The sequence below is a fragment of the Etheostoma cragini genome, chromosome 5 (assembly GCF_013103735.1).
Source record: "Etheostoma cragini isolate CJK2018 chromosome 5, CSU_Ecrag_1.0, whole genome shotgun sequence".
Taxonomy (NCBI): Eukaryota; Metazoa; Chordata; class Actinopteri; order Perciformes; family Percidae; genus Etheostoma; species Etheostoma cragini.
This window is the reverse complement of record NC_048411.1, coordinates 24,824,496-24,844,718: the sequence shown is the minus strand read 5'-3', so window position 1 is coordinate 24,844,718 and position 20,223 is coordinate 24,824,496. Positions and strand designations below refer to the sequence as shown.

Below are 20,223 nucleotides of genomic sequence, written 5' to 3'. Positions count from 1 at the left end.
TCCTTAACACACAGACGAGACCAATAGGAGTTTTTTTTCCTTAGCCGTACCATGTAGCGCTGTAGACATCTGCAGGTCCATGCGGCTCTTCTGCTCAGCTGCACTGACCTGCTGCTGTGCAGGTGTGTTGGCAGGTTTATCTGCAAGAGTCAGGCAAGATGAAATCTTCTCCATGTGTAACCGCTCTGTTTGAAGCTGCTGAGAACCATCTGAAAAAGAGGAGAGGCAGCCTAAAGTTAGCTGCTTAATGCACAGGTAGGACAGGACTGAAAATGTTTTGGCATTAAAAAAAGGTAACCTACAGGTGCTATTGCATCCACTTTGTTTGTGTTATGAGGAAATATTTAGGAAGTATAGAGGATCTAAATTTGTCAGAGCGCACACACACACTTTTTAAATAGCTTTAAAACTTATAACAGCCATTTTAATGACACATTGGCATGTTGTTTAACACTGTTACAACTCAATAAACTGATAATAAAATGCAACTATAACCAACCGACTTCTTAAATTTCTTATTTGCAACTGCTTTTAGAAAGAAATCCAAACAAAGAGTCTACCCCAGTGGAGCCACCAGATCCTTTACTTAAATAAAAGTTCCATTTCACACTAAAAATACAAGTAAAGTCCAGCATTTAATACCTTAAGTACATTTTGCTGATACATACAAGTATCAAAAGTAACAGAACTCATTGTGCAGTAAAATGTTACTTGTCAGTGTTTTAACTTTTAAATATTATGATTTACTTTACATGTATTAGTTTGATCAACAGCATCATATTCTGTAAGTTCATAATATGTTTGCAGTGTTGCGGTCCTGCGAGAACGTATCTTTAAAAAGTCAACTTTTCATGATCTCAGAAAAACAGCCCAGTTTTCAGCTTTGGGGTGGTTTTTCCAGCTGATCGAAGACGCTTTTTAAAGCCATATAAAGGAACACTTCCTCTTTTGGTTAAGCACAAACATTCAAAATCAACACAATCTGGAGATACATAGATTTTCACTGGGCATGATGGGAATGATCTGTAATCTTAAAAGTAACTAAAGCTGTCAAACAAATGTAGTGGAGTAAAAAATAAAATTTTTGTCTCTAGGATGCAACAGAGACAAGTATTACGTTATATAAAATGCTAATACTCAAGTAAAGTACCACACATTTGTACTTAAGTACAGAAGTATGGGCATTATTTACATGAACAGGATTTACGTCCGTTTAGTTAATCCTACTTTCCAAAACAGGCCAGAAACAAGCTCGCACACAACACAATCGCCCTGCGTTTATGTGCCAGCCAGCATGAATGCATGTTATGTAACTCAGAAGGAGCCGTGAATCAGCATCAACAGTGAGGAGGTACTGAAGGCAGGAGTGGACCTGCAAAAACAACAAGTGGCAATTGGTGCGACATTAACTGGTTCCCAAAAAGAAATGAGCTCATTGTTGGTTCACGTCCAAAGCCCCCTGCCACATTTTTCAGGGTCAGAGATAACTTTGGCCTGTCCGATCCAATCAGGGTTCTCTGTAGACTGTGTGAACGCTCTAACCCCAAACCCCCTCACCTCACACTCCAGACTAGACTAGATCTAAGTACAGCTGAGAGTGCGCTGGCAGTCAATACTAAACTACATCTCACTTTGTCTACAGATCATCACTACAGCTGTTTTATTGCCCCCTGAACAGCGAATGGAGCAGTTTTTTTTATTTTTAATATATATTTCTTTATATGGGCAGTTGTCCGCTAAGAAATAAAGACCACAAAATAGTAAATATGTACGTAAAGAATGCAGGATTTAAAATACTTAAAACATAATTATTTGTTTGTTTACAAGTAAACTAAATAGGGCAACTTTAGGTGCTTCTGCTAATTTTAAAACTCTAAAGAGATACCTGAGAGTGTAATTGAGGTGTTTACCTAAAGAATAATTGCTTTTGCCACAAAGCCAGTGTGCACAGAGATATAACAACCAAAAGACATTTGTTCTGTAATCATAACTGAAACGGTAGCTTCGCTTAACGTTTTATCTCACTAAATATCTCAAAAATATTGAATTGTAAGACATAAAACATAGTTTAATCTTTTGTGCAATAAACCATGGAAGAGAAAAAAAGAAAATGATTCTAACTCTCTTCAATACTCGCTTAGGCACTAAAACACATTACTACCTGCTTGACAGCTATTTTGGAAGATACTCTGTGTGTGTGTGTGTGTGTATGTGTGTCCGTGTGTGTGTCCGTGTGTGTGTCCGTGTGTGTGTGTGTGTGTGTGTGTGTGTGTGTGTGTGTGTCCATCCGTTTATTTCCTGTTGTCTGCCCATGAAACTATGCTTGTATTGCCTGGTATAACTGCCACAAGAACCATTTATGTCCATGCAACACATGAGCACGTGAAACCATTAGCATCCTCAGAGCTGGATGCGGTGTACCTCTCACCTTCGCTTGCGTTCACGGCATCAGACTGCAGCTTGAGGATGTCTTCGGCACTTCCGTACTTCATGACTGTGTTGATGGACGAGAGCGTGCTGACCAGCTGACTGTTGATGGATCCAAACTGGGACTGGGGCTGACCGAAAGCGTCGGCAAGCTCGCTGTAGTTCTCTGCTAGCAGCATTTGTTGCTCTTGCAGCAGCTTCTGCACCCTTTCGATGTAATGGTCCAGTCCGGCGCCCCCCTGGGTCTGAGCTTGCAGTGGTGCAGCCTCAGTCTCAACCTCCACAGTCTCTTTGCTGCTGCTTCTGACAGATTCAGTTGGCTGGGAGGGGCCGCATGCTATGTTCCTGGTTTTTAATCCAACCAAGAAGTTCTCATGGATGCCAACTGGTCCCACCCCACATTCTTTGGTTTTAGTAGAGCTTGATTTGCCAAGGAATGACTCCGCGTCAGTGGTGGTTCCAATAGCAATCGAACGCATCTTTGCTGTGGAGTGAACTTCTTTGATAAGACCCTCCCCGGCAGCAACCGTCCTCGTTTCAATCGCAGCAGTGTTGGTGTGCTTGTCACAAGTGATCAACCCCATGTCAGTAAAAGAGTCGGTCAGGACAGCTGCTTTTGTGTTGGTAGATTTGCTCGCAGCTTCTGTCTCAGTATTGGTATGCTGAGTTGTCAACTCAGGAGCAGCCATGACACCAAAGTCCACCTTGCTGTTATATTCTGGGTCAGTTCCTTGTGAGACCAGTGTCTTGATCGGACTAACATTCACATCCACTAAACAATCTCCGCAGCCGACTGATCTAGACTCTTTGCTTAACTCTGTCATGGGTTTGCAGAGAGCCAAGCTGTCTACTGATTCCTCTGTGTTAACTCCCACCTCACAAACATTCAGTTCCATGCCCACCTGCTGGTGACACATCTCCACCTGTCTCCCTACACACTGGTCAGTTAGCTCCACACGCTCCCGCACCACCCACCGGTCCATAGGGATCTCTGGACCTGTGGCAACATTCTGCATGCTAGGCTGACAGGACACTCCTATAGTGTGACTCTGTACAGTGTCAGCATGGCTGCATTCTAGATGGTCACCCACTCCCTGGCTGCGCATCTGGACTTTGGCCTCCACACAGGCATTGTACATCTCAGGTCTGGCCATTAAACCTTTGTCAGCTTTCTTCTTGTTAGACCCACCGGCCGCTTGGAGCTCCAGTTTTAGCTTTCCCATCTCTATTTGGTGAGTAGTTTCTTTCAGCTGCACCTCCAGACGGTAGATCTTCTCCTTCAGTGCTTCTATGGTCTGCTGCTGGAGCTCGATCTCTCTCTCAGCTTCACTGGACATGCCCAGCATGGCCTCGGTTACCCCGACCGCAGCACTGCGCATTTCCTGTCGCTCCGTCGATACTCCCGCATCCCGGAAACAATGTCCATTTGTCCTCAGAGTGACAGGAAGGCTGTTCATGTTTTCATCAGTAACTATGCCAATGGACTTTTGGTGGGCCTGGTTTTGTGTGAGCCTATGACGCTGAATTTCAGTTACACTACTGTCCTGTGTTGTCTTCTCCAGAGCTTGGACCTCAGCAGCCAGACGTCTGAACTCATCCAGCCGCTGAGAGCTCTGTTCCTGGGCTTCAGGCTCCATGATGTGCAGCTCCGTTTCCTTTTGGATGGGGCCCGGGTTCTCCATTTGGTCGGCACAGCCTACACTGTAGGACCGCTTGCGGAAGCCAGCAGGACCTTGATTTTTGGATTGAGCAGCCAACTGTCTTTTCTCTTCCTGAAGAACAGCAATCTTAACCTGTAAGATGGGAATAGTTTTCACCTGCTCCTCTAGCTCTTTCAGCTTTCTGAGGGCCACAACCATCTGCTCCCGGATTTGTTGAAGGTGTAAGGGGCTGACGTTTGTCACAGGCGTGGCCATGCCAGAGCTCATGGGGCTGTGGCGGATGGAGCTGCCCATGGATGGTGGGTAGTAGTGGTTGTACTCTCCATTGGGGAGATGACCATTGATGGGGAGAGAATTATGGGTGCTGGGAGAGATTTGACTTGGGGCCATGGAGCTTGAGTAAGAGGACAGCGAGCTGCTGGAGCCCATGCCGCCGAAGCTGGCCAGACGGCGGCGGGGCATTGGAGGGTCACTGTGGGGCTGCATGAGCAGACGCTCCTGTTCGAGCCGAAAACGCGTCTCCATAAGGGTCTTTTCCACTTGGGGGTTGTGTCGAGGGGCAAACCTGGGCGAAGGAGGTGGCAGGAGTAGTTTTTGCTCTGCAATACTCAAGTAGGATTGTTGCTGGGGGACTTCACAGGATGCTCTGGAGAGGGTGGGGGTCAGCGGCACAGCAACCTGGGGCCTGGAGTTGAAGAAGACTGGGGACTGCTTGTCGTCGCTGTTGGAGGAGGAAAGGGAGTCTGTGGAGGTCCATTCAGCCTGAGTGCTGCCCCCGCCAGTGCTGCCCCGAGGCACTGCCAAGGGTTTGGCCAATTTGGGTTTCCTCTGGATACTCAGCTTCTTAATGGTGTTTCCCCTCTCAATGTCATCGACATATTTGAGGAAGTCCAGGTCTAGCTGATAACCATAGGGAGTTTCAACATAGTAGGGGACCACAGAGTCCTTTTCATCCTCTGTGCTTGGGCATCTTTGTCCTCTTTCTGAAACAAAGATCATAAGAACATACTATTAGTTAAAAGTTCTGATTTTAGTGGTTTTATAAAGGCCGTAATTCTACAAATGTAATGTACAAATGTAATATAGGGTAACTTGTTAAGAAACTATAACAAGAGTTTAAAAAGGATGCATTTGTTGCCCTGAAGCTGCTTGAGTGTCAGGCAAAGTCTTTCCTCAGCTGCTGACAATCACCATTATTTGACAGTGCAAGTACAAACGTGTCTCAAGTTTCTCACATCTCTACTGGAAGAGTGTGAGTGATAATCATTTTGGCAAAGGGTGGTTTAAGTCAGCCCAAAACTATGTGAGATGCAACTATGTAAAGCAAATATCAAATATTAAGAGAAGTGGTAAACTTTAAAAGGTTGATTATCCCTGTATAATATCGCATGGTGAGGTTTGTGGAAAGCTTGAGACAGATAAACTGGTTGTTTACAAAGCATAGATAAGAGATGAGCCAATGGGGTCAGAAAAACAGACTGACAATGTCAATATCATCTAGTCCAAAATCCATCCGGCATTACAACATTAGAGCTACAGACAGAGATTAACCATAACCTAACACATTGAGAATACAGTTTGAAGACAAACAAAAACAAGCTACAATGAATTTCTTAAGTTCATACACCTTGTCTAATTCAGTCAAAACTGCTAAAAGTTCAAAATCCACTCGCTGTCAGAGAGTGTCTATAGAGCCAGTCAGCTTCCCAGGCCATTAGGAGACTACATTCACACTGCGTCGGCTAAATGCAGCGTCTTGTTCTTGGTATGCCTGGAACTCTCGCCGACAGCCCAGCTCTTCCTCTCCAGTCCACCCCTCCAGCTCCAGCTACTTCTTCTGCCCGTCAATCCTTTCTATTCAGCTAAAAACAGAGGGAGGGAATTACAAGGCTAAATCCTGCTACTAAACCCTCAGTGCTTTGTTGTTCAAGCTGCACTCACCTCAAACCAACAGCCCTCTCTCCATTTTACTTTTCCTCCTTCTTCACTCCTCTCTGCTTGACAGGATTTGACTGTAGCTACAGAAGTGCTTTTTCTTCTCACTCTGTGCACTCTCTCAATCCTCTCTCCATAGAGGGGAAAAAAGTTCCACTATTGGTGTAAACTAAAGCACAGCACTGCTGCACTATTGGACAGCTGCCTCCTCCAATCCTGTGAGGCTCTCAGCCCAGAGCTTCCCTACCCAAATAAGAGTCCTGTTATTCACTTTGAAGGAAGGTGAATTAATGTCAATACCAGCCTGTGGCTGACAAATGGCTCGGCTGTCAACCTTTTCTACTCTGCAGAGCCCACTATAACTAAATACAGTGTTATTTACAAGTCAATTCCAACTTGACAAGTGTGTTTTAAGGCCAGTTTATCTATAAATAAAACTCTTGTGACAGCTTTGTATCAATATTTTCATTATTGCTTATTCTAGAAATAGGTCACAATATACTGAATAATAGCCACATTTTCTCTCCATCTTTAAACAGCTGATGTTGTCCTACAAAGTCCTCCAAACACAAAAATATTCAATTTTATTCCATCTACAGTAAATAATATCCAAAATAAAAAGGGGAATAGAAAAGCTACTGTAAAACAAAAGAGGCAATTTCAAGATGTCAATTTAGGCTCTGGGATATTGTGACAAACTATGAATCAAGACATACATAGGCAGAGTAATGATGAAAATATTCACAGGTTTAAACCCTAAAAATAACCTAATACAGCTGCAAGGCTGCGTGAGTAAATTAGTAATTGTTTAGGGTATACAAGGTCAGAAACCTGTAAGAAAAGGCCAATCATAATCAAAGCTGTCTTAAAATTGCTTGTTTTGTCAAACCAACAGTTTAAAACATGAAGATCAATTGAGTTCAATTTACAATAAATAAAACTAAGAAATGCAGCAAATTCACACGTTTAAAAAGCTAGCACCAACAAACTCCTCCTCCTTTTTTCACAATTAGTTATTTAAATTCCTGCTGACTGACTTATGACTATGTTTCACCAAATTAAAGCTGCAATGAGTAGTCATTACCATGAAGTAAGTAATAATCAATTTATCATTGCAATGTCAAATATTCACTAGTTCCAGCTTCTCAGATGTAAGATGCCGTTTTTCTTTGTCAAATATGATAGTGAAGTGACTTTTGATGTGACAAAACAAGCAATTTCAAGACATTACTTTGGGATCTGGAAACTTAACGTAATTGGTATTTGACATTTTATTGGAAAAAAATGACTAACCAAGAAAATCTGCAGAAATTGTTAATTTCAACCCTAAATCCAATACAATACTAAATTTGAGTTCACTTCAACTTTTGTCAGTTTGTGCATACATAAAGCTTTTACTTTATTTTTAGGAACTTTTTGAGAAAGTTTAAGTGCACTCTTCAAGACAAAGCCCGCATTGTGTTTTCTCCTGCACGGGCCCAAAATAAGTGCATCCTGTTTTTTTGGTCTGGTATAAATAATCTGTGAGGCAGCACAGTCATGGTCTTGTGCTGTCTGGATTTGAGGACTCTCCCCCCCCCCCCCCCCCCCCCCCCCCCCCCCCCTCCCCTCCCTTTGTTGGCCCCACCCCCACAAGGAGTGACAGGCAGCCCTTTGGTACCACCAAGACCCTTAACAGCTGACCGATGACCTCATCAACATGGGACAACTGAAGGGGTCACGTTCCAGTGAGAGAGGCGAGAGCCCGGGAGTCTGCTACAGTTATCAGCAGCTGTTACACTGTCAATTTGACAGGGATTACACAACAGTTAAGACAGCCAGCAGTGGCAGGCAATACACGGTCTTTACCTATATTAAAGAACTATCAAGGAGCGGCCTCTAGCTCACCCAGTAAGAGTGTTTGCCCCATTTAGGCTGAGTCCTACAGTGGCCCGGGTTTGAATCTGACCTGCGGCCCTTTGCTGCGCGTCATCCCCCATCTCTCTCCCCCTTTCATATCTATCCACCTTCACTAATAAAAAGGGAAAAGATTAAAAAACATCAGGTTATTATTTGTTGTTGAACATAAAATGTGATATCTCTCAAACATTTCTCTGTCATCTTTTACAATTAACCCGAATGACACATTGTATATGAAGTACACATGAGTAAGCACTGCTAGTATTTAAAGGGCCCTCCACCTATATTAAACTTCCTTATTTGCCTTTGCATTACACTAGTGCGTAACTTTTGTTTACTAGTACAGTAAAGTAATAACTGTAGTATAATAGATATTACTCTGAAAGGGCCAGTCTACATAATGAGTACTTTTACTTCAAAAGACAAATCAATAATACAAATTTTAAAAAAAGATACATAGTTGCCACTTAGCCAACAGGAGTTATTTTAATTAGGGAACTAAACACTGTAAGTCAACAACTTAAAAATAGCATCCAGAGCTCGGCACACAGCTGAATCCCAACCATGCTTTTCTCAGTTGGGATATTAAAATATTTCAGCCTAACTATCCAACATTAGCTGTACATTTTTTCTGTATAAACTCTGAAGTTATTGCAAAGAAAAAGTTTCTATAGATATAAACGTTCTCACTTGCATGTTTCCAGAAGCTACTTCTGGAAACACAGGTGCCAACAGAAAATATATGCTTACTAAACACAGTTGCTTTTTAAATTAAAGTCAAATACGTTGATGTCTGAAACAAGCCGCAGTATAATTATTCACACTAGACACACAATAGCCAAATTCACCAGTGACATCAGCATTTTGACACCAGTATTTTTTTGGCGTCATTCCTCTAATTTGCCGTACCAACTTAAACCTTTCTGCAACTCTTTTTCTGTAATTTTAAGCCCACAAACTCTCTCTCTCTCCCGTGTTTGCTCTTTAAATAATGGGTAACACTTTACTTGAAGTTTTCTACATAAGAGTGGCATGACACTGTCATGAACCCAAGACACTTACATGACACGGTCACGACACAATGACGACGGATGAACCCTAACCTTAGCAATAACCATAACTTGTCATGAGAAAAACAAATGACACTTCGTAAAAAAGCGTTATGTCATAACCGTTTGACAGTATCATTTCGCTGTTATGTATAAAGCTTCAAATAAAGTGTAACCAAACAATGTGCTGAAAGCCAACTTTGGGCCTTGAGGTTGAATCTTTGAAGAAAAATAAACAACTAGGGCTTTGGCTTATTTGGTACTGGCTCTGTAAAAATCTAAATTTAGAGCTGACAAAAGCAATTTAACATCCACAGTGCCCTCAGTAACTTTGTAAATGGAACTTCTGGTCTGAATGTGTCTGCCAGTTGTTTGGTGTTAAAAGATGCACAGAAATCACTGATGTATTATCAGGATCCTACTAACACGACTGCTTTATCTTTATCATCTATCAATTTCCTCTTCATTTTGACATACAACTTAGTACAATAACAGTATAGAGAGGAAAACTGCACCTTGGAGCAGAGAGAATCAACAGACATTTCATTACAATTGCACAAACTCATTATACAGAGACGTTATTCAGTTGTAGTGTCTCATATACACAACTTTATAGTACTCACATTCTGTGCATTGCATTGAGTGAGAGCAATGTATGATGCAAGTGCCGGGTGGAGAGGATTCTAGTGGCCACACACACACACACACACACACACACACACACACACACACACACACACACACACACACACACACACACACACACACACACACACACACACACACACACACACACACACACACACACACACACACACACACACACACAAAAATGTCCTTTCTCATTCAACCAGCCCGGTATTTCCTGGCCCTGCCTGCATGCTCTATACGTCTAATTACTCACAAGAAAAGTAAAGCCACTGTTTAATCAACACCTCACACTGTATCAGCTCAACACCAGAACCGTGACACACAAACACACTATAACAAAACAAAAGACATTAAAGCTGCACATTCTTGCCCTTTTCCAACTGAACACAGTCAGGACCGACCGAGCAGGGCAGAGCTGCTGACTGATCTATTAGCTTCTTCTAGGAAGTCACAAAGTGCCAGACTCTGTTGCCAAATTCAACAACTTAACTCTGTACATGATGATGCAGACGGGAGGAAATGTTTGGTCCTTCTCTGCAAACATCTAGGTAGTTTAAAAAAAACTCTTGGTCTTTTCTCATAGATGGTCAAGCAAAACAATCAGACACAGAGTGTGTGCACACTGGTTTATTTCCAGTGAACAGATCTGAGACATGCAAAGAATGAACCAAAAACACCATTAAGAAATAGGGAATGGAATATATCTTGGTGAAGGATATTTTGAAGTTGTTCTGGTCATTTCAAACTGGTGTTATTCTGACCAACAGTTGATGCCTGTAGGTTTTTTTTAATGAATACCTCAAACTACTTGTGATAAGTGTTAAGACAATGAACGTGTTAAGAAAATCAAGAAAAATAATAAATAAGGCCAAACTGTTCATATATTAACATCCCTGTTAAAAGTAAAACATTTCCTATAAAGCAATAAAATAGTTTAGATAGTGCACAATGTGGACCCAATTTGCCATTGGATTGTACATACATTCTGGCTGCAGATGGCTGACAATAAACCCAGTGTGCATACTGAAGTTAGTCACACTTAAATCAGTTCTATTCATTAAACACTGTAAAGACCCTAAAGGTCCAGTGAATATAACAAACCATTATCCAGTTATTTTACTAAGACAGTGCTCTGCCCCTTTTGCCCACTTTTGCTACCAGCACTTATACAAACCCATACAATAAGAAAGTGACTGAAGAGGCACAGTACCAGGGAGTGTTTCAAGTGGCAGCTGGGTAACTGTCCCTCGCTGCAGAAACAAAACCACTTTACTGGGTTTGAATGTGCTGCAGGGAGTCAACCCCTTAGCACGACTCTGAACGCCTTTCTATGGGTTTTCTTGTCCACCACAGAGTGGTGGCATTCAAGTTGGGCCAAAGCTATGATGCCTGCTCTTAGCCATGACTCAGCCTCTGCAGGGTTTTTACGTTGGACAACTTAACTGCATGAGGGAACACGGTTCTAGTGTTGCAGGGTTTCCTTTTTGGGTTTTTCAAAAAACAAAAAAAACATCACATTTCAGATCTTCACAATTTGTAATCGTCTAAAAAAAGGTCAACATTATGAGCATAATGATCACAGATCTATATTTTCAATCAGTTTTCCTCTATGACTTGCTACTTCAAATAAAATCAGTTTTGAGGACCACATTCATTAAATGTTTCTGTGGAAAACTAAAGTCCTGCAGCCAAATTAGCTTGTACTCAACTGAGGTTTCAGTTTAAATGTGCTTGATGTTTTGTTGCTCAATACACTGAGGCGTCCAATATCCCACATTTAGCAGTTATGTCATCTGAGAGAAGCCCAACTGCAAAATTAACTGATTGAAAACTTAAAAAAGGCAATTGTATTGTCTTGTGTGGACTGGAGACTTAAACCACCTGTAATTATGCCCGTTACAATGCTGATACAGACAAAAATACTAAAACCAATGTTAACATGATGGTTCTACTATGTTTGCATTCTTTTATAGCAAATTCTCAACTGGAAAGAGGTGAAATATTGTTGATGAATCACCTGAGCTTGGCTGCTCTTCTTGTTTATTTTATAAAATAAATTTTCCTTTTCTTAACTGAAAACTGATAGAAGTGTATCTTGCATTTTGCATGCGGAGGCCCAGTTATTGTTTTTGTGCATGGTGGTGATTTTATGCAGAGATAAAAGTACATGGACAAAAATAAATACAATCAATACCAAACCTAACTGGAACGAATGAAATTAGATTGTTATGAGTCACACATTATTCTCAGCTGGACTGTGTGTGCAGATTACCAATAATTATTCATCTCCATCGAAATGTGATTTTTCACTTTTCCAGTTCTTTGTACTTTCATAAAGCCGACGTGCCACTGCTATCGTTGCAGGTTGAACAGATAATGCAACTCACGATCATTTCATGAGATTCTACCTGCATAGTAAAGGTCTACATCTTTGAAACTCCACAGCTCCAGTTTGCATTTCCATAACATAAAGTCTACAAAAGTCCAAAGCCCAAGCTGTGAAAACAGCCTCGACAAAGAAGAACAAAAAATATTTATTATAGTACACCTTCTAAATTAAACTTTGTGTGTAAAATCTGTGAAGTATCCCTTTAAAAGAACTGTGTACTGCAAACAAAAACTTCCTAACTGGCAATATTTCAGCTTCTGAAACACAACACAGAAGCAGAGAAATACATGTTAGATTGTGTTTACCTGATCACCAACTCAATTAAAAATGGACAGTACTCACAACCCCCCTACGCTGAAGCATCTCAACACTAAAAAAGGCTAAGTTTTGCCTTCTTCCTGAAAATCTTTTGGTGCAGCAGGTGACCACTGTGTTAGCTGCCAACACTGCAGGGAAGCTATTTATACAGTTTCCAGGAGGTTAGCTGTGTTAGCGTAGCATGTGTCAGTGTTTTTCACATTCTGTAAAAATCTGCAATAAAAACACTCTGTTGGGTGCTTAGCTTTTGAAGTGAATCCACACATTTTTCCTGACCAGATCTACAAATTAAAAACGAAAAGTATCCTCTCAGAGTCGTATATACATGTAGGTGGCAGACTGACGCTAAAAGCATCGGTCCTGCATGCTGTGCATTCCTGGAGGGATTTTGGAAATAAGAAGCTTCACTCTCTCCTGTTAGTCTGGGCAGGAATCTGAGCTGTCTGCAGGTGTGTGTGTGTGTGTGTTCGTTCAGAGCCGACAGCGTTAATTTCACACTGAAGCGTGCAAATCTTCTCTACATGTTGCGCTGTGTGGAAGAATACAACCTCAGTGTCTTTCTGAATCATGAGAGGTGTAGAAATAACTTAATAAATAAATAATCCACTAAGTTTGGATCAAATGTGATTTTAAGCCAATGTAACAGTCTTGCAAGTATGTAAGATCTTTATGTGAAGAATATGCATATATACAAAACAGATCATTTTAAAAGACAAAAAAACGTTCTATTATTTGAATTCACTTCTACTCCATTAACGAATATCATAATTCATTCAAATGAATATGTCATACTGAAAAATACACTAGGAGACTGGTCTATCATATCATGTATTCTTTTACCAAAATGTATCTATATTAATACAGAGACAATTGTAAAAGACAAATTAGATAATATTTGTTTGTGGTTTTACTTTGAGTTTTGTCTAATGTGAATAATTGCTCCAATGCAATTAACATTGATTTATTTTAAATGTGATGGTTGCATCCTCAGATTTTATAGTATTGCATATGAATGCAAAAATCTATATAAAGTAATCAAACTGATGTAGAAAAATTTGAATATACTGAGTAGTAAGAATGTCACTAAGCTCTAGACATAAGTGATCTATCAGTGCCCCATTCAGTCTGATGCTACTCCTAATAATAGCAAGATGCTACAAAGCCAAACAGCATGTCATATACTAAATATACATATTTTATCAGAACATTTCATAGCTATAAACTAGATATAAAAACGTTAGTGATAAATTCAGATAATATATCTGTGAGGCGTTAAGACAGAGACAGATGTGATGCCTGAAGTAAGCCTGAAACTAGATACCTAATCTACATTTAGCCTCATTGTATCCTTATCCAGCTAAGTTTATTTGAGTAAAGATGAGCTCATGTTGTTCATGACAGCAGCAAGGAATAATTTTACATGTACAGTATACTACTAACCAACAGTGTGCTGGAGCAAAAAGAACTGGTCCCACAATACAACTGGGATGGTTCGGTCTGACAAACAAGATGCTTGTGACAAACCCAACGTAGCAGAGAAATATCCTACTTCCACGTAAGATAAAATAATTGACACTACAGCATCACCAGTACACCCACAATCAAAATCCCAAAGATTAAACCTTGCATGGTGAAAATAATGTAACAAAAGGGTTGTTTACCTGGGCCATTGCCATTCACGTGCATGGTTTGAGCCATGGCTGCCGCTGTGTGCTCTCAGTCCCACAACAAGACCTACTGCGGTCATGCAACTGCCATGCATCAAGTCCAGATTATCATGCAACCTGCAAACTGAGACAAAACACAAAGGGAAACATTTTACTTGCAAATTAAGTTAGTTATAGGGAGTCACATACGAACAGGTTAAACAGCAGGTGTCTTTATATCAGAGAGCTCCACAGATATGTCATCATCCCAACATGAAATGATGTCCTATCAACTAACAACATAAAAACAGCAGAAAAAGTTTTAAACATCGCCTAGTTTGACCAGTGGTGGAAGAGTTATTCTGATCCCTAACTTAAAAGTACCAATACCAGAATGTAAAAATACGGATTACTATACAAGTAAAAGCATTATTTTAGCAGGAGTATTATAGGTCAAATTTAGTTTAAGTGTCAGAAGGCACTAATTTTGTTGCGACTGATTACATTGTTAATACTGATGCATTTATGTGTACTGTAAGTAGCATTTTGTTGTAGCTGCTTGAGTTGGAGCTAGTGTTAACTTCTTTGTGGAGCTAGTTTAGCCCAGTGGTTCCCAATCTAAGGGCTGGGCCCCTCCTGGGTTACCAGTTAAATCAGGGATGTCTTGAGATGATTAATGAGATAGGAAAATAGGAAAGAGGACAAACCAAAGTTGTGATAAACAAATCTGTATTTATTATTGTACTTCTTTAATTTGTTGTATAATTGGAGGTTAGTCTGTTTTTTAAATGAAACTATGTGAGATGTTTAGAGAAATGCTAACACATCATCTGAAAAGTGACAAGGAGCAACAACTATACAGACTATACAACAACAACTATACAGATTTATTTTTCCTGTCAGTCTAAATTGTTGTATCCCCTGGTTTAATCTTTAAAATGTTGTTGTATTTTATGAACCTTTATTTAAAAAGGTTAAAAAGGTTTTAATCTGAAAAGTAATTGGTAACCAAAGCTGCCAAACAAATGTAGCAGAGCAAAAAGCACAATATTTTTCAACAGAAATGTAATGGAGAGGAACTATAAAGTTGAATAAAATTATTACAAGTACCTCAAAACTTCTCATAAGTACAGTACTGAGAGGTCTCCCTGCGACATGTATTGCATGTTCTGTTACATAAAACCCTTTTTTTTGAAAGCTGAAGCCCACTTTAAATGACCGACAGCACTGACCTCTGCTTTTTCACAGGTGTGTTTGCGTCTGACATTTATGAACATAGGGGTCCTGTGTGCTCTGGCCTGGTCATCATCAATGGACACATTATGAGCAGGAACAAAAGAGCTATTCTCTTCTAATAATAAAAAAAGAAGCTAACATGAGGGGAAAGAAAATGTCGACTTCATTGGCCACAGAGAGGCCCTGTTTGTTAAATGAGCATCTGGAGGAGTAAAGATGGAGTAAAAATAAGTCTTTAATTTCACTACGAGTGATATTTTATTTATTAAATGTCATAGTAAATGTCAAATATAATGGAACATGTTAGAGAAGCAATTTCTAGTGTGTGTGCACTAATAATTTGGTACTTTTTTATGTAGTAAATATTTAGTCTTTTTTCGGTTTACTGGAAGTTTAACAAAACATTGACAAGCTAATTTTATGAAACCTCCAGACCTCAGTGACCTTTTACATGAAAGTTGAATTCCTGTGTTAAGTCATTCAAACCTATCTCAGAGATGCAACTTAATAGCCTTAATAGCCGTCTTCTGATCCATTTGATCAGACCTTTGGCCACATAATGAGTCTGAGGGAACATCTGCAAGGTCACTCTGTCAGTAGTCACTTTGCAGGCAAGCTTTCACTCCTCTGCAGCGCATATAAATCCTTGTTGACGTCCAAATAAAGCAGCGCCACAGCAGCATTAGGTCCATGTGTCTAAATCCAAACTGTCCGTCATCCTGGGAACCGATTTTAGATCTTATACAGAGCTGAAAGACTAACCGCTACAGATCATACTGGGCTGTTCCAACACCCAAATAGACCGAAATCTATTTAGTCGACTGCTCTGAGCTACTCTACCTCCCATTTAAAATGAGCAACAGCACGTGAAGTAACAGGCTTGCCCCTAGCAGTCATTAAACTGCATTTAACACTGTGCCTTTGGGTCATTTGGAGAAAAATCTGTCACTTTAGAGTACAAAACAGGAAGAGGACGATGTTCCCGCAACAGCACCAAAGGCCTTTGAAAGTTTGTTTACGATGACCGGTGGAATGTGTGACTGCAGATGGACCAAAATAAAAGAGAAAGACAGCCTCTGGCTAGATAAGCAGTTAGAAACAATGTTCAATAAAAATATTTCTTTTCTTTAGTAAAAACACTGGAATTAATACCACAAACTAATACTAGGAAGCGGCGAGTCAAGGCGCTTTTAATATCTAACGGACACTGTCACCATGAACAGAGAGTCTAAACATAAAGGACATCCATCCCAATCCTACGTGTGCAGATAGAGACAAAGACGGGACCAACATGACACTAACTTAAATTATGCTTCTCCAAAATGAAGACAAAAATAAGAGCAGAAGTACTACAAACACGTATAAAAGAATAATGTATAAAAGTTCATGTTCACCCTTACGCTTAATACCAGTTCAAAAAGAAAAAATATTTCATGCTGGCTTTGTGTTGATGTGCATGCGTAGCTTTAAGACTTTTACAGACATTAACTCAAAAGAATAATTGAGCAAAATACAAGCGTTTGTCAACTTCATGCAAAAACGATCAATCCAAAAAATTTAGACTGACCAAACATCTCCCAAGCGTCTGTTTCCATGGGCTGCAAGAAAGACAACCTGGAGGGAGGAGCAGGAAATCCTCAGATACATATATTAAGTAGATAAAATAGAAAAAGCGTATTCTCTGACAAAAGAAAGACGAGACGCTCTCAACCGCTAAAATGTACAGGATTCAATGTACCAAAGAATAAGGTTTCATCAAGCACGTACTGGCACAGCAGAACATATTAGAGTAAAGTTGCTTCATGAAAATGATTGATTGGTTAAAATTAAAGATTGTTTTCGGGAAAGAATATTTAGAAAATCTTGGTTTGTCATATTGTACGTTTTGTATTTCTGGCCACTAAATATTTTTTTTGTATAAGCGGTTTTAACCCTCACGTTGTCCTCGGGTCAAATTGACCCGTTTTACTATATTAATGTACTTCTTCACTACCCAATATAACATGATTGATTACACACAACGCTCTTCGGGGTGATTTTGATGGGTAATTTTGGGGTGTCTAATTCCATTTTATAGCATTTGAAAAAAATGTAAGTGGTTTTGAAATAGTATTGAGTAAAAGTTGACATATTCCAGTCTGTGTTTATCCATCAACATATTTTCCTATTTTTTTTGTCAAATTAATTCCTAATTTCTACTTTTCTGACTCAAACAGATATAATTTCTAATAAGTTAGTGTTACATAGTGTTGAAAATGTCAAAACAAAAGAGACAAAAATGTAAGAAAAAGTTAAAAACATCGATAAAAAGCGTCAACTAAATTGTTGATTTTCAATGTTGACGGGAAGACAACACAAGGGTTAAAATAAAAAGATGGTGGTATTGTTTTGTAGCGTGATCTATAAACCACATGAGTGATCAATGGACTATATGATCAAGTTCACTTGTGTGTGCAAACAATAAAGCTTAAATAGGATACTTTGGGACTTTTGACCAATTTCCAACCAGCTTTGTATCATAAAAGTTGGTACTGTAGTATGTGTAATTGTAAAAGTATGGGAAACTTTCCTACATCTCACCAGCGAGAAACAACCCTCTCTCTAGCGGGGAAATACTTGTTTAACAATAAACCTTTCTGTCCTACAAAGATTTTAAAGGACTAGTCTGCACTTTTCCTCTCCATGTTCTGCTACAAAGAAACAAGACATTCAGCTAATGATCAACACATCAAGGAATTCACATGTCTGCTCATAATTCACAACTATGTGCTGATAGTTCACCATTTCTCTGAATACCCGCTGGATTACATAAGCTCTCAGCTTGTTAAATAATAACTTAGTAAAACTGGGTGGAAACACTTGAAACCTTTTCTTTTTAAGACTTCAATGTCACATGCAGGAGGATAAATAGGCCTAGCGGTTTATCACATTATATTTATGGAAGTTTTATCCAGCAGATGCTTGAAGAATTGATTCCAACAAAACATTTTTTTCAACATTTGGGATCACGTCAGGTCAACATAGAAAAAAAAAAAAAAAAAAAGAAAAGGTACAAAATTTCCTACTTTGGTAGGCTTGATCACAAGCCAAAAAGATTCTTCTACTTACAATAGAAATAGAAGGCTTCTCTATGGTTAGCGCTATCGGAATTAGATCAGGGAATATCAGCTAAACATTCTATGGACTGACATATTCCTGTTTAAACCTATTCAATCCCTGAGTACACTGCAGAGGGCCCGAACATAAAAACTGGTTCCCAGAATATTTAGAGCCTAGTTGCACCGTTGATTGAGAATCACTAACGCTTTTCTGGACTAAAAAGTTTCAAGAGTATTCTTCTGTCATGCAACACTGTGGGGACACTGACTAAATGGAAGTTTGAATCATTTACTTACTCTTCTTTTGGGAAAACTATTTCAAATGTTCATACATGGATACGGTTTTTATTTGTTAAAAAAGCCATTATTGAAGGAAAGCAGAAACACGCCAATATAACACGTTATTCCAAACAGTTTTGTGGTCACGTATTATCTTTTGCTGTTACACGTTAACCCAAACACTGTGATCTGCTATTCTAACAATCATGCATCTTACCTGTAACTCTCATTCTAACTTCCTCCCACAGCGTGCAGGTAGCAAACACTGACCGAGTCCAGAACACCCCCAACAACAAGCCTCTACCCAGCAGCCCTCTGAGCAACGGGGATAAGTTTCACAGCTAAGATTAGACAACTTCCTCAGATGACAGCCAAACGATCTGTGTCCTATAAGAGGAAAGACGACTTTAGGCTGTTTTACTGTAGAACCGCCCCCCACGTTGGGCCTCCAGGTAAAGCGCAGGGCCAGTTAACAACCTGTGGTCACTCTTTGGCCCGCGTCAACCTTTAACTTGTGGCAAAAAAACAAACAGCTAATGAGACAGACAATAAGAGTGTAAACATAAACCCTTTTCATGAGCAGCTACACATTAACCAAAAAGCAGCGTTTCTCTTCAGCCGTCAGTGGCTGAAGGTGAAGACAGAGTAAACAGGAAGCCATAATCACCTAATCTTAACCAAGCTGACACCTTATCTGGGACCAAGAGAGATGACCTTTTAATAAAAAGAATTGTTAAAACAATTCATGATTAAAGAAGGAATCCATGAAATGAAAGAATCCATAGTGAGGTCTTAAAACTGCTCATTTTATCCAACCAACAGTCCCATACATGAAGCTATTCCATTTAATTTACAATAATATAAAACATCGAAAAGCAGCAAATTCACACATTTCAAAAGCGCTTCCAACCACAGGTACTGTTACGTGTGACTTTCCTGCCCTGTCCAGCAGTTAAGTGGCCATGATGACCCACATTTAACTTTGACCCAGTCTTGTGCTCTGTATGACAGACTTTATACCGTTTACTAACTGAAGCTCAAAAACATTCAAGAAGTTGAATGACTAAATATTCTAATATTGATTTATTTTGTCTTACTGAAACCTGGCTGGGTGATGGAGAATATGTTAGTCTAAATGAATCCACCCCCCCCAGTCATATTAATACTCACATTCCTCGAGGCACAGGCCGAGGAGGTGGAGTTGCTGCCATCTTCGATTCTAATCTACTAATCAGCTCTAAACCTAAACTAAATTATAACTCATTTGAAAGTCTTGTTCTTAGTCTGTCACACCCAAGTTGGAAATCAATCAATCAAGAATGATAGCCTTAGCACTGCGTTCATCTCTCTATTAGATTCTATTGGCTTCTCTCAAAGTGTTCATAAACCTACTCACCGTTTTAACCACACCCTCGATCTTGTTCTGGTGTATGGTGTTGAAATTGAACGTTTAATAGTGTTCCCACAGAATCCCTTTTTATCTGACCACTGTTTGATAACTTTTGAGTTTATACTGCTGAACTACGCGCCATTAGGCAAAACCTTCTATACAAGATATCTGTCTGATAGTTCTGTAGCTAAATTTAAGGATGCGATTCCGTTAGCATTCAATTCACTACCAAGTCAAAAAGTAAC

At 39.8% G+C, this 20,223-nt stretch overlaps 1 protein-coding gene across 7 annotated transcripts in view; it reads right to left on the bottom strand.

Annotated features, from left to right (window-relative positions):
- The window catches only part of kank1a (KN motif and ankyrin repeat domains 1a), a 50,723-nt gene that overhangs the window by 7,970 nt on the left and 22,530 nt on the right, over positions 1–20,223 (bottom strand). For 5 of the 7 annotated variants that reach the window (XM_034871426.1, XM_034871430.1, XM_034871428.1 and 2 more), the window contains 3 exons: positions 13,991–14,120; positions 2,429–5,071; positions 51–209 (listed from right to left, as the gene is read on the bottom strand). In XM_034871426.1, coding sequence (XP_034727317.1) covers positions 51–209; positions 2,429–5,071; positions 13,991–14,027 — 2,839 coding nt within the window. In that variant the 5' untranslated portion in view covers positions 14,028–14,120. Of the gene's footprint in view, positions 1–50; positions 210–2,428; positions 5,072–6,029; positions 6,269–13,990; positions 14,121–16,778; positions 16,826–18,805; positions 18,864–20,223 lie in introns of those variants that run through there. The other 2 variants (XM_034871431.1, XM_034871433.1) reach the window with 2 other exon arrangements.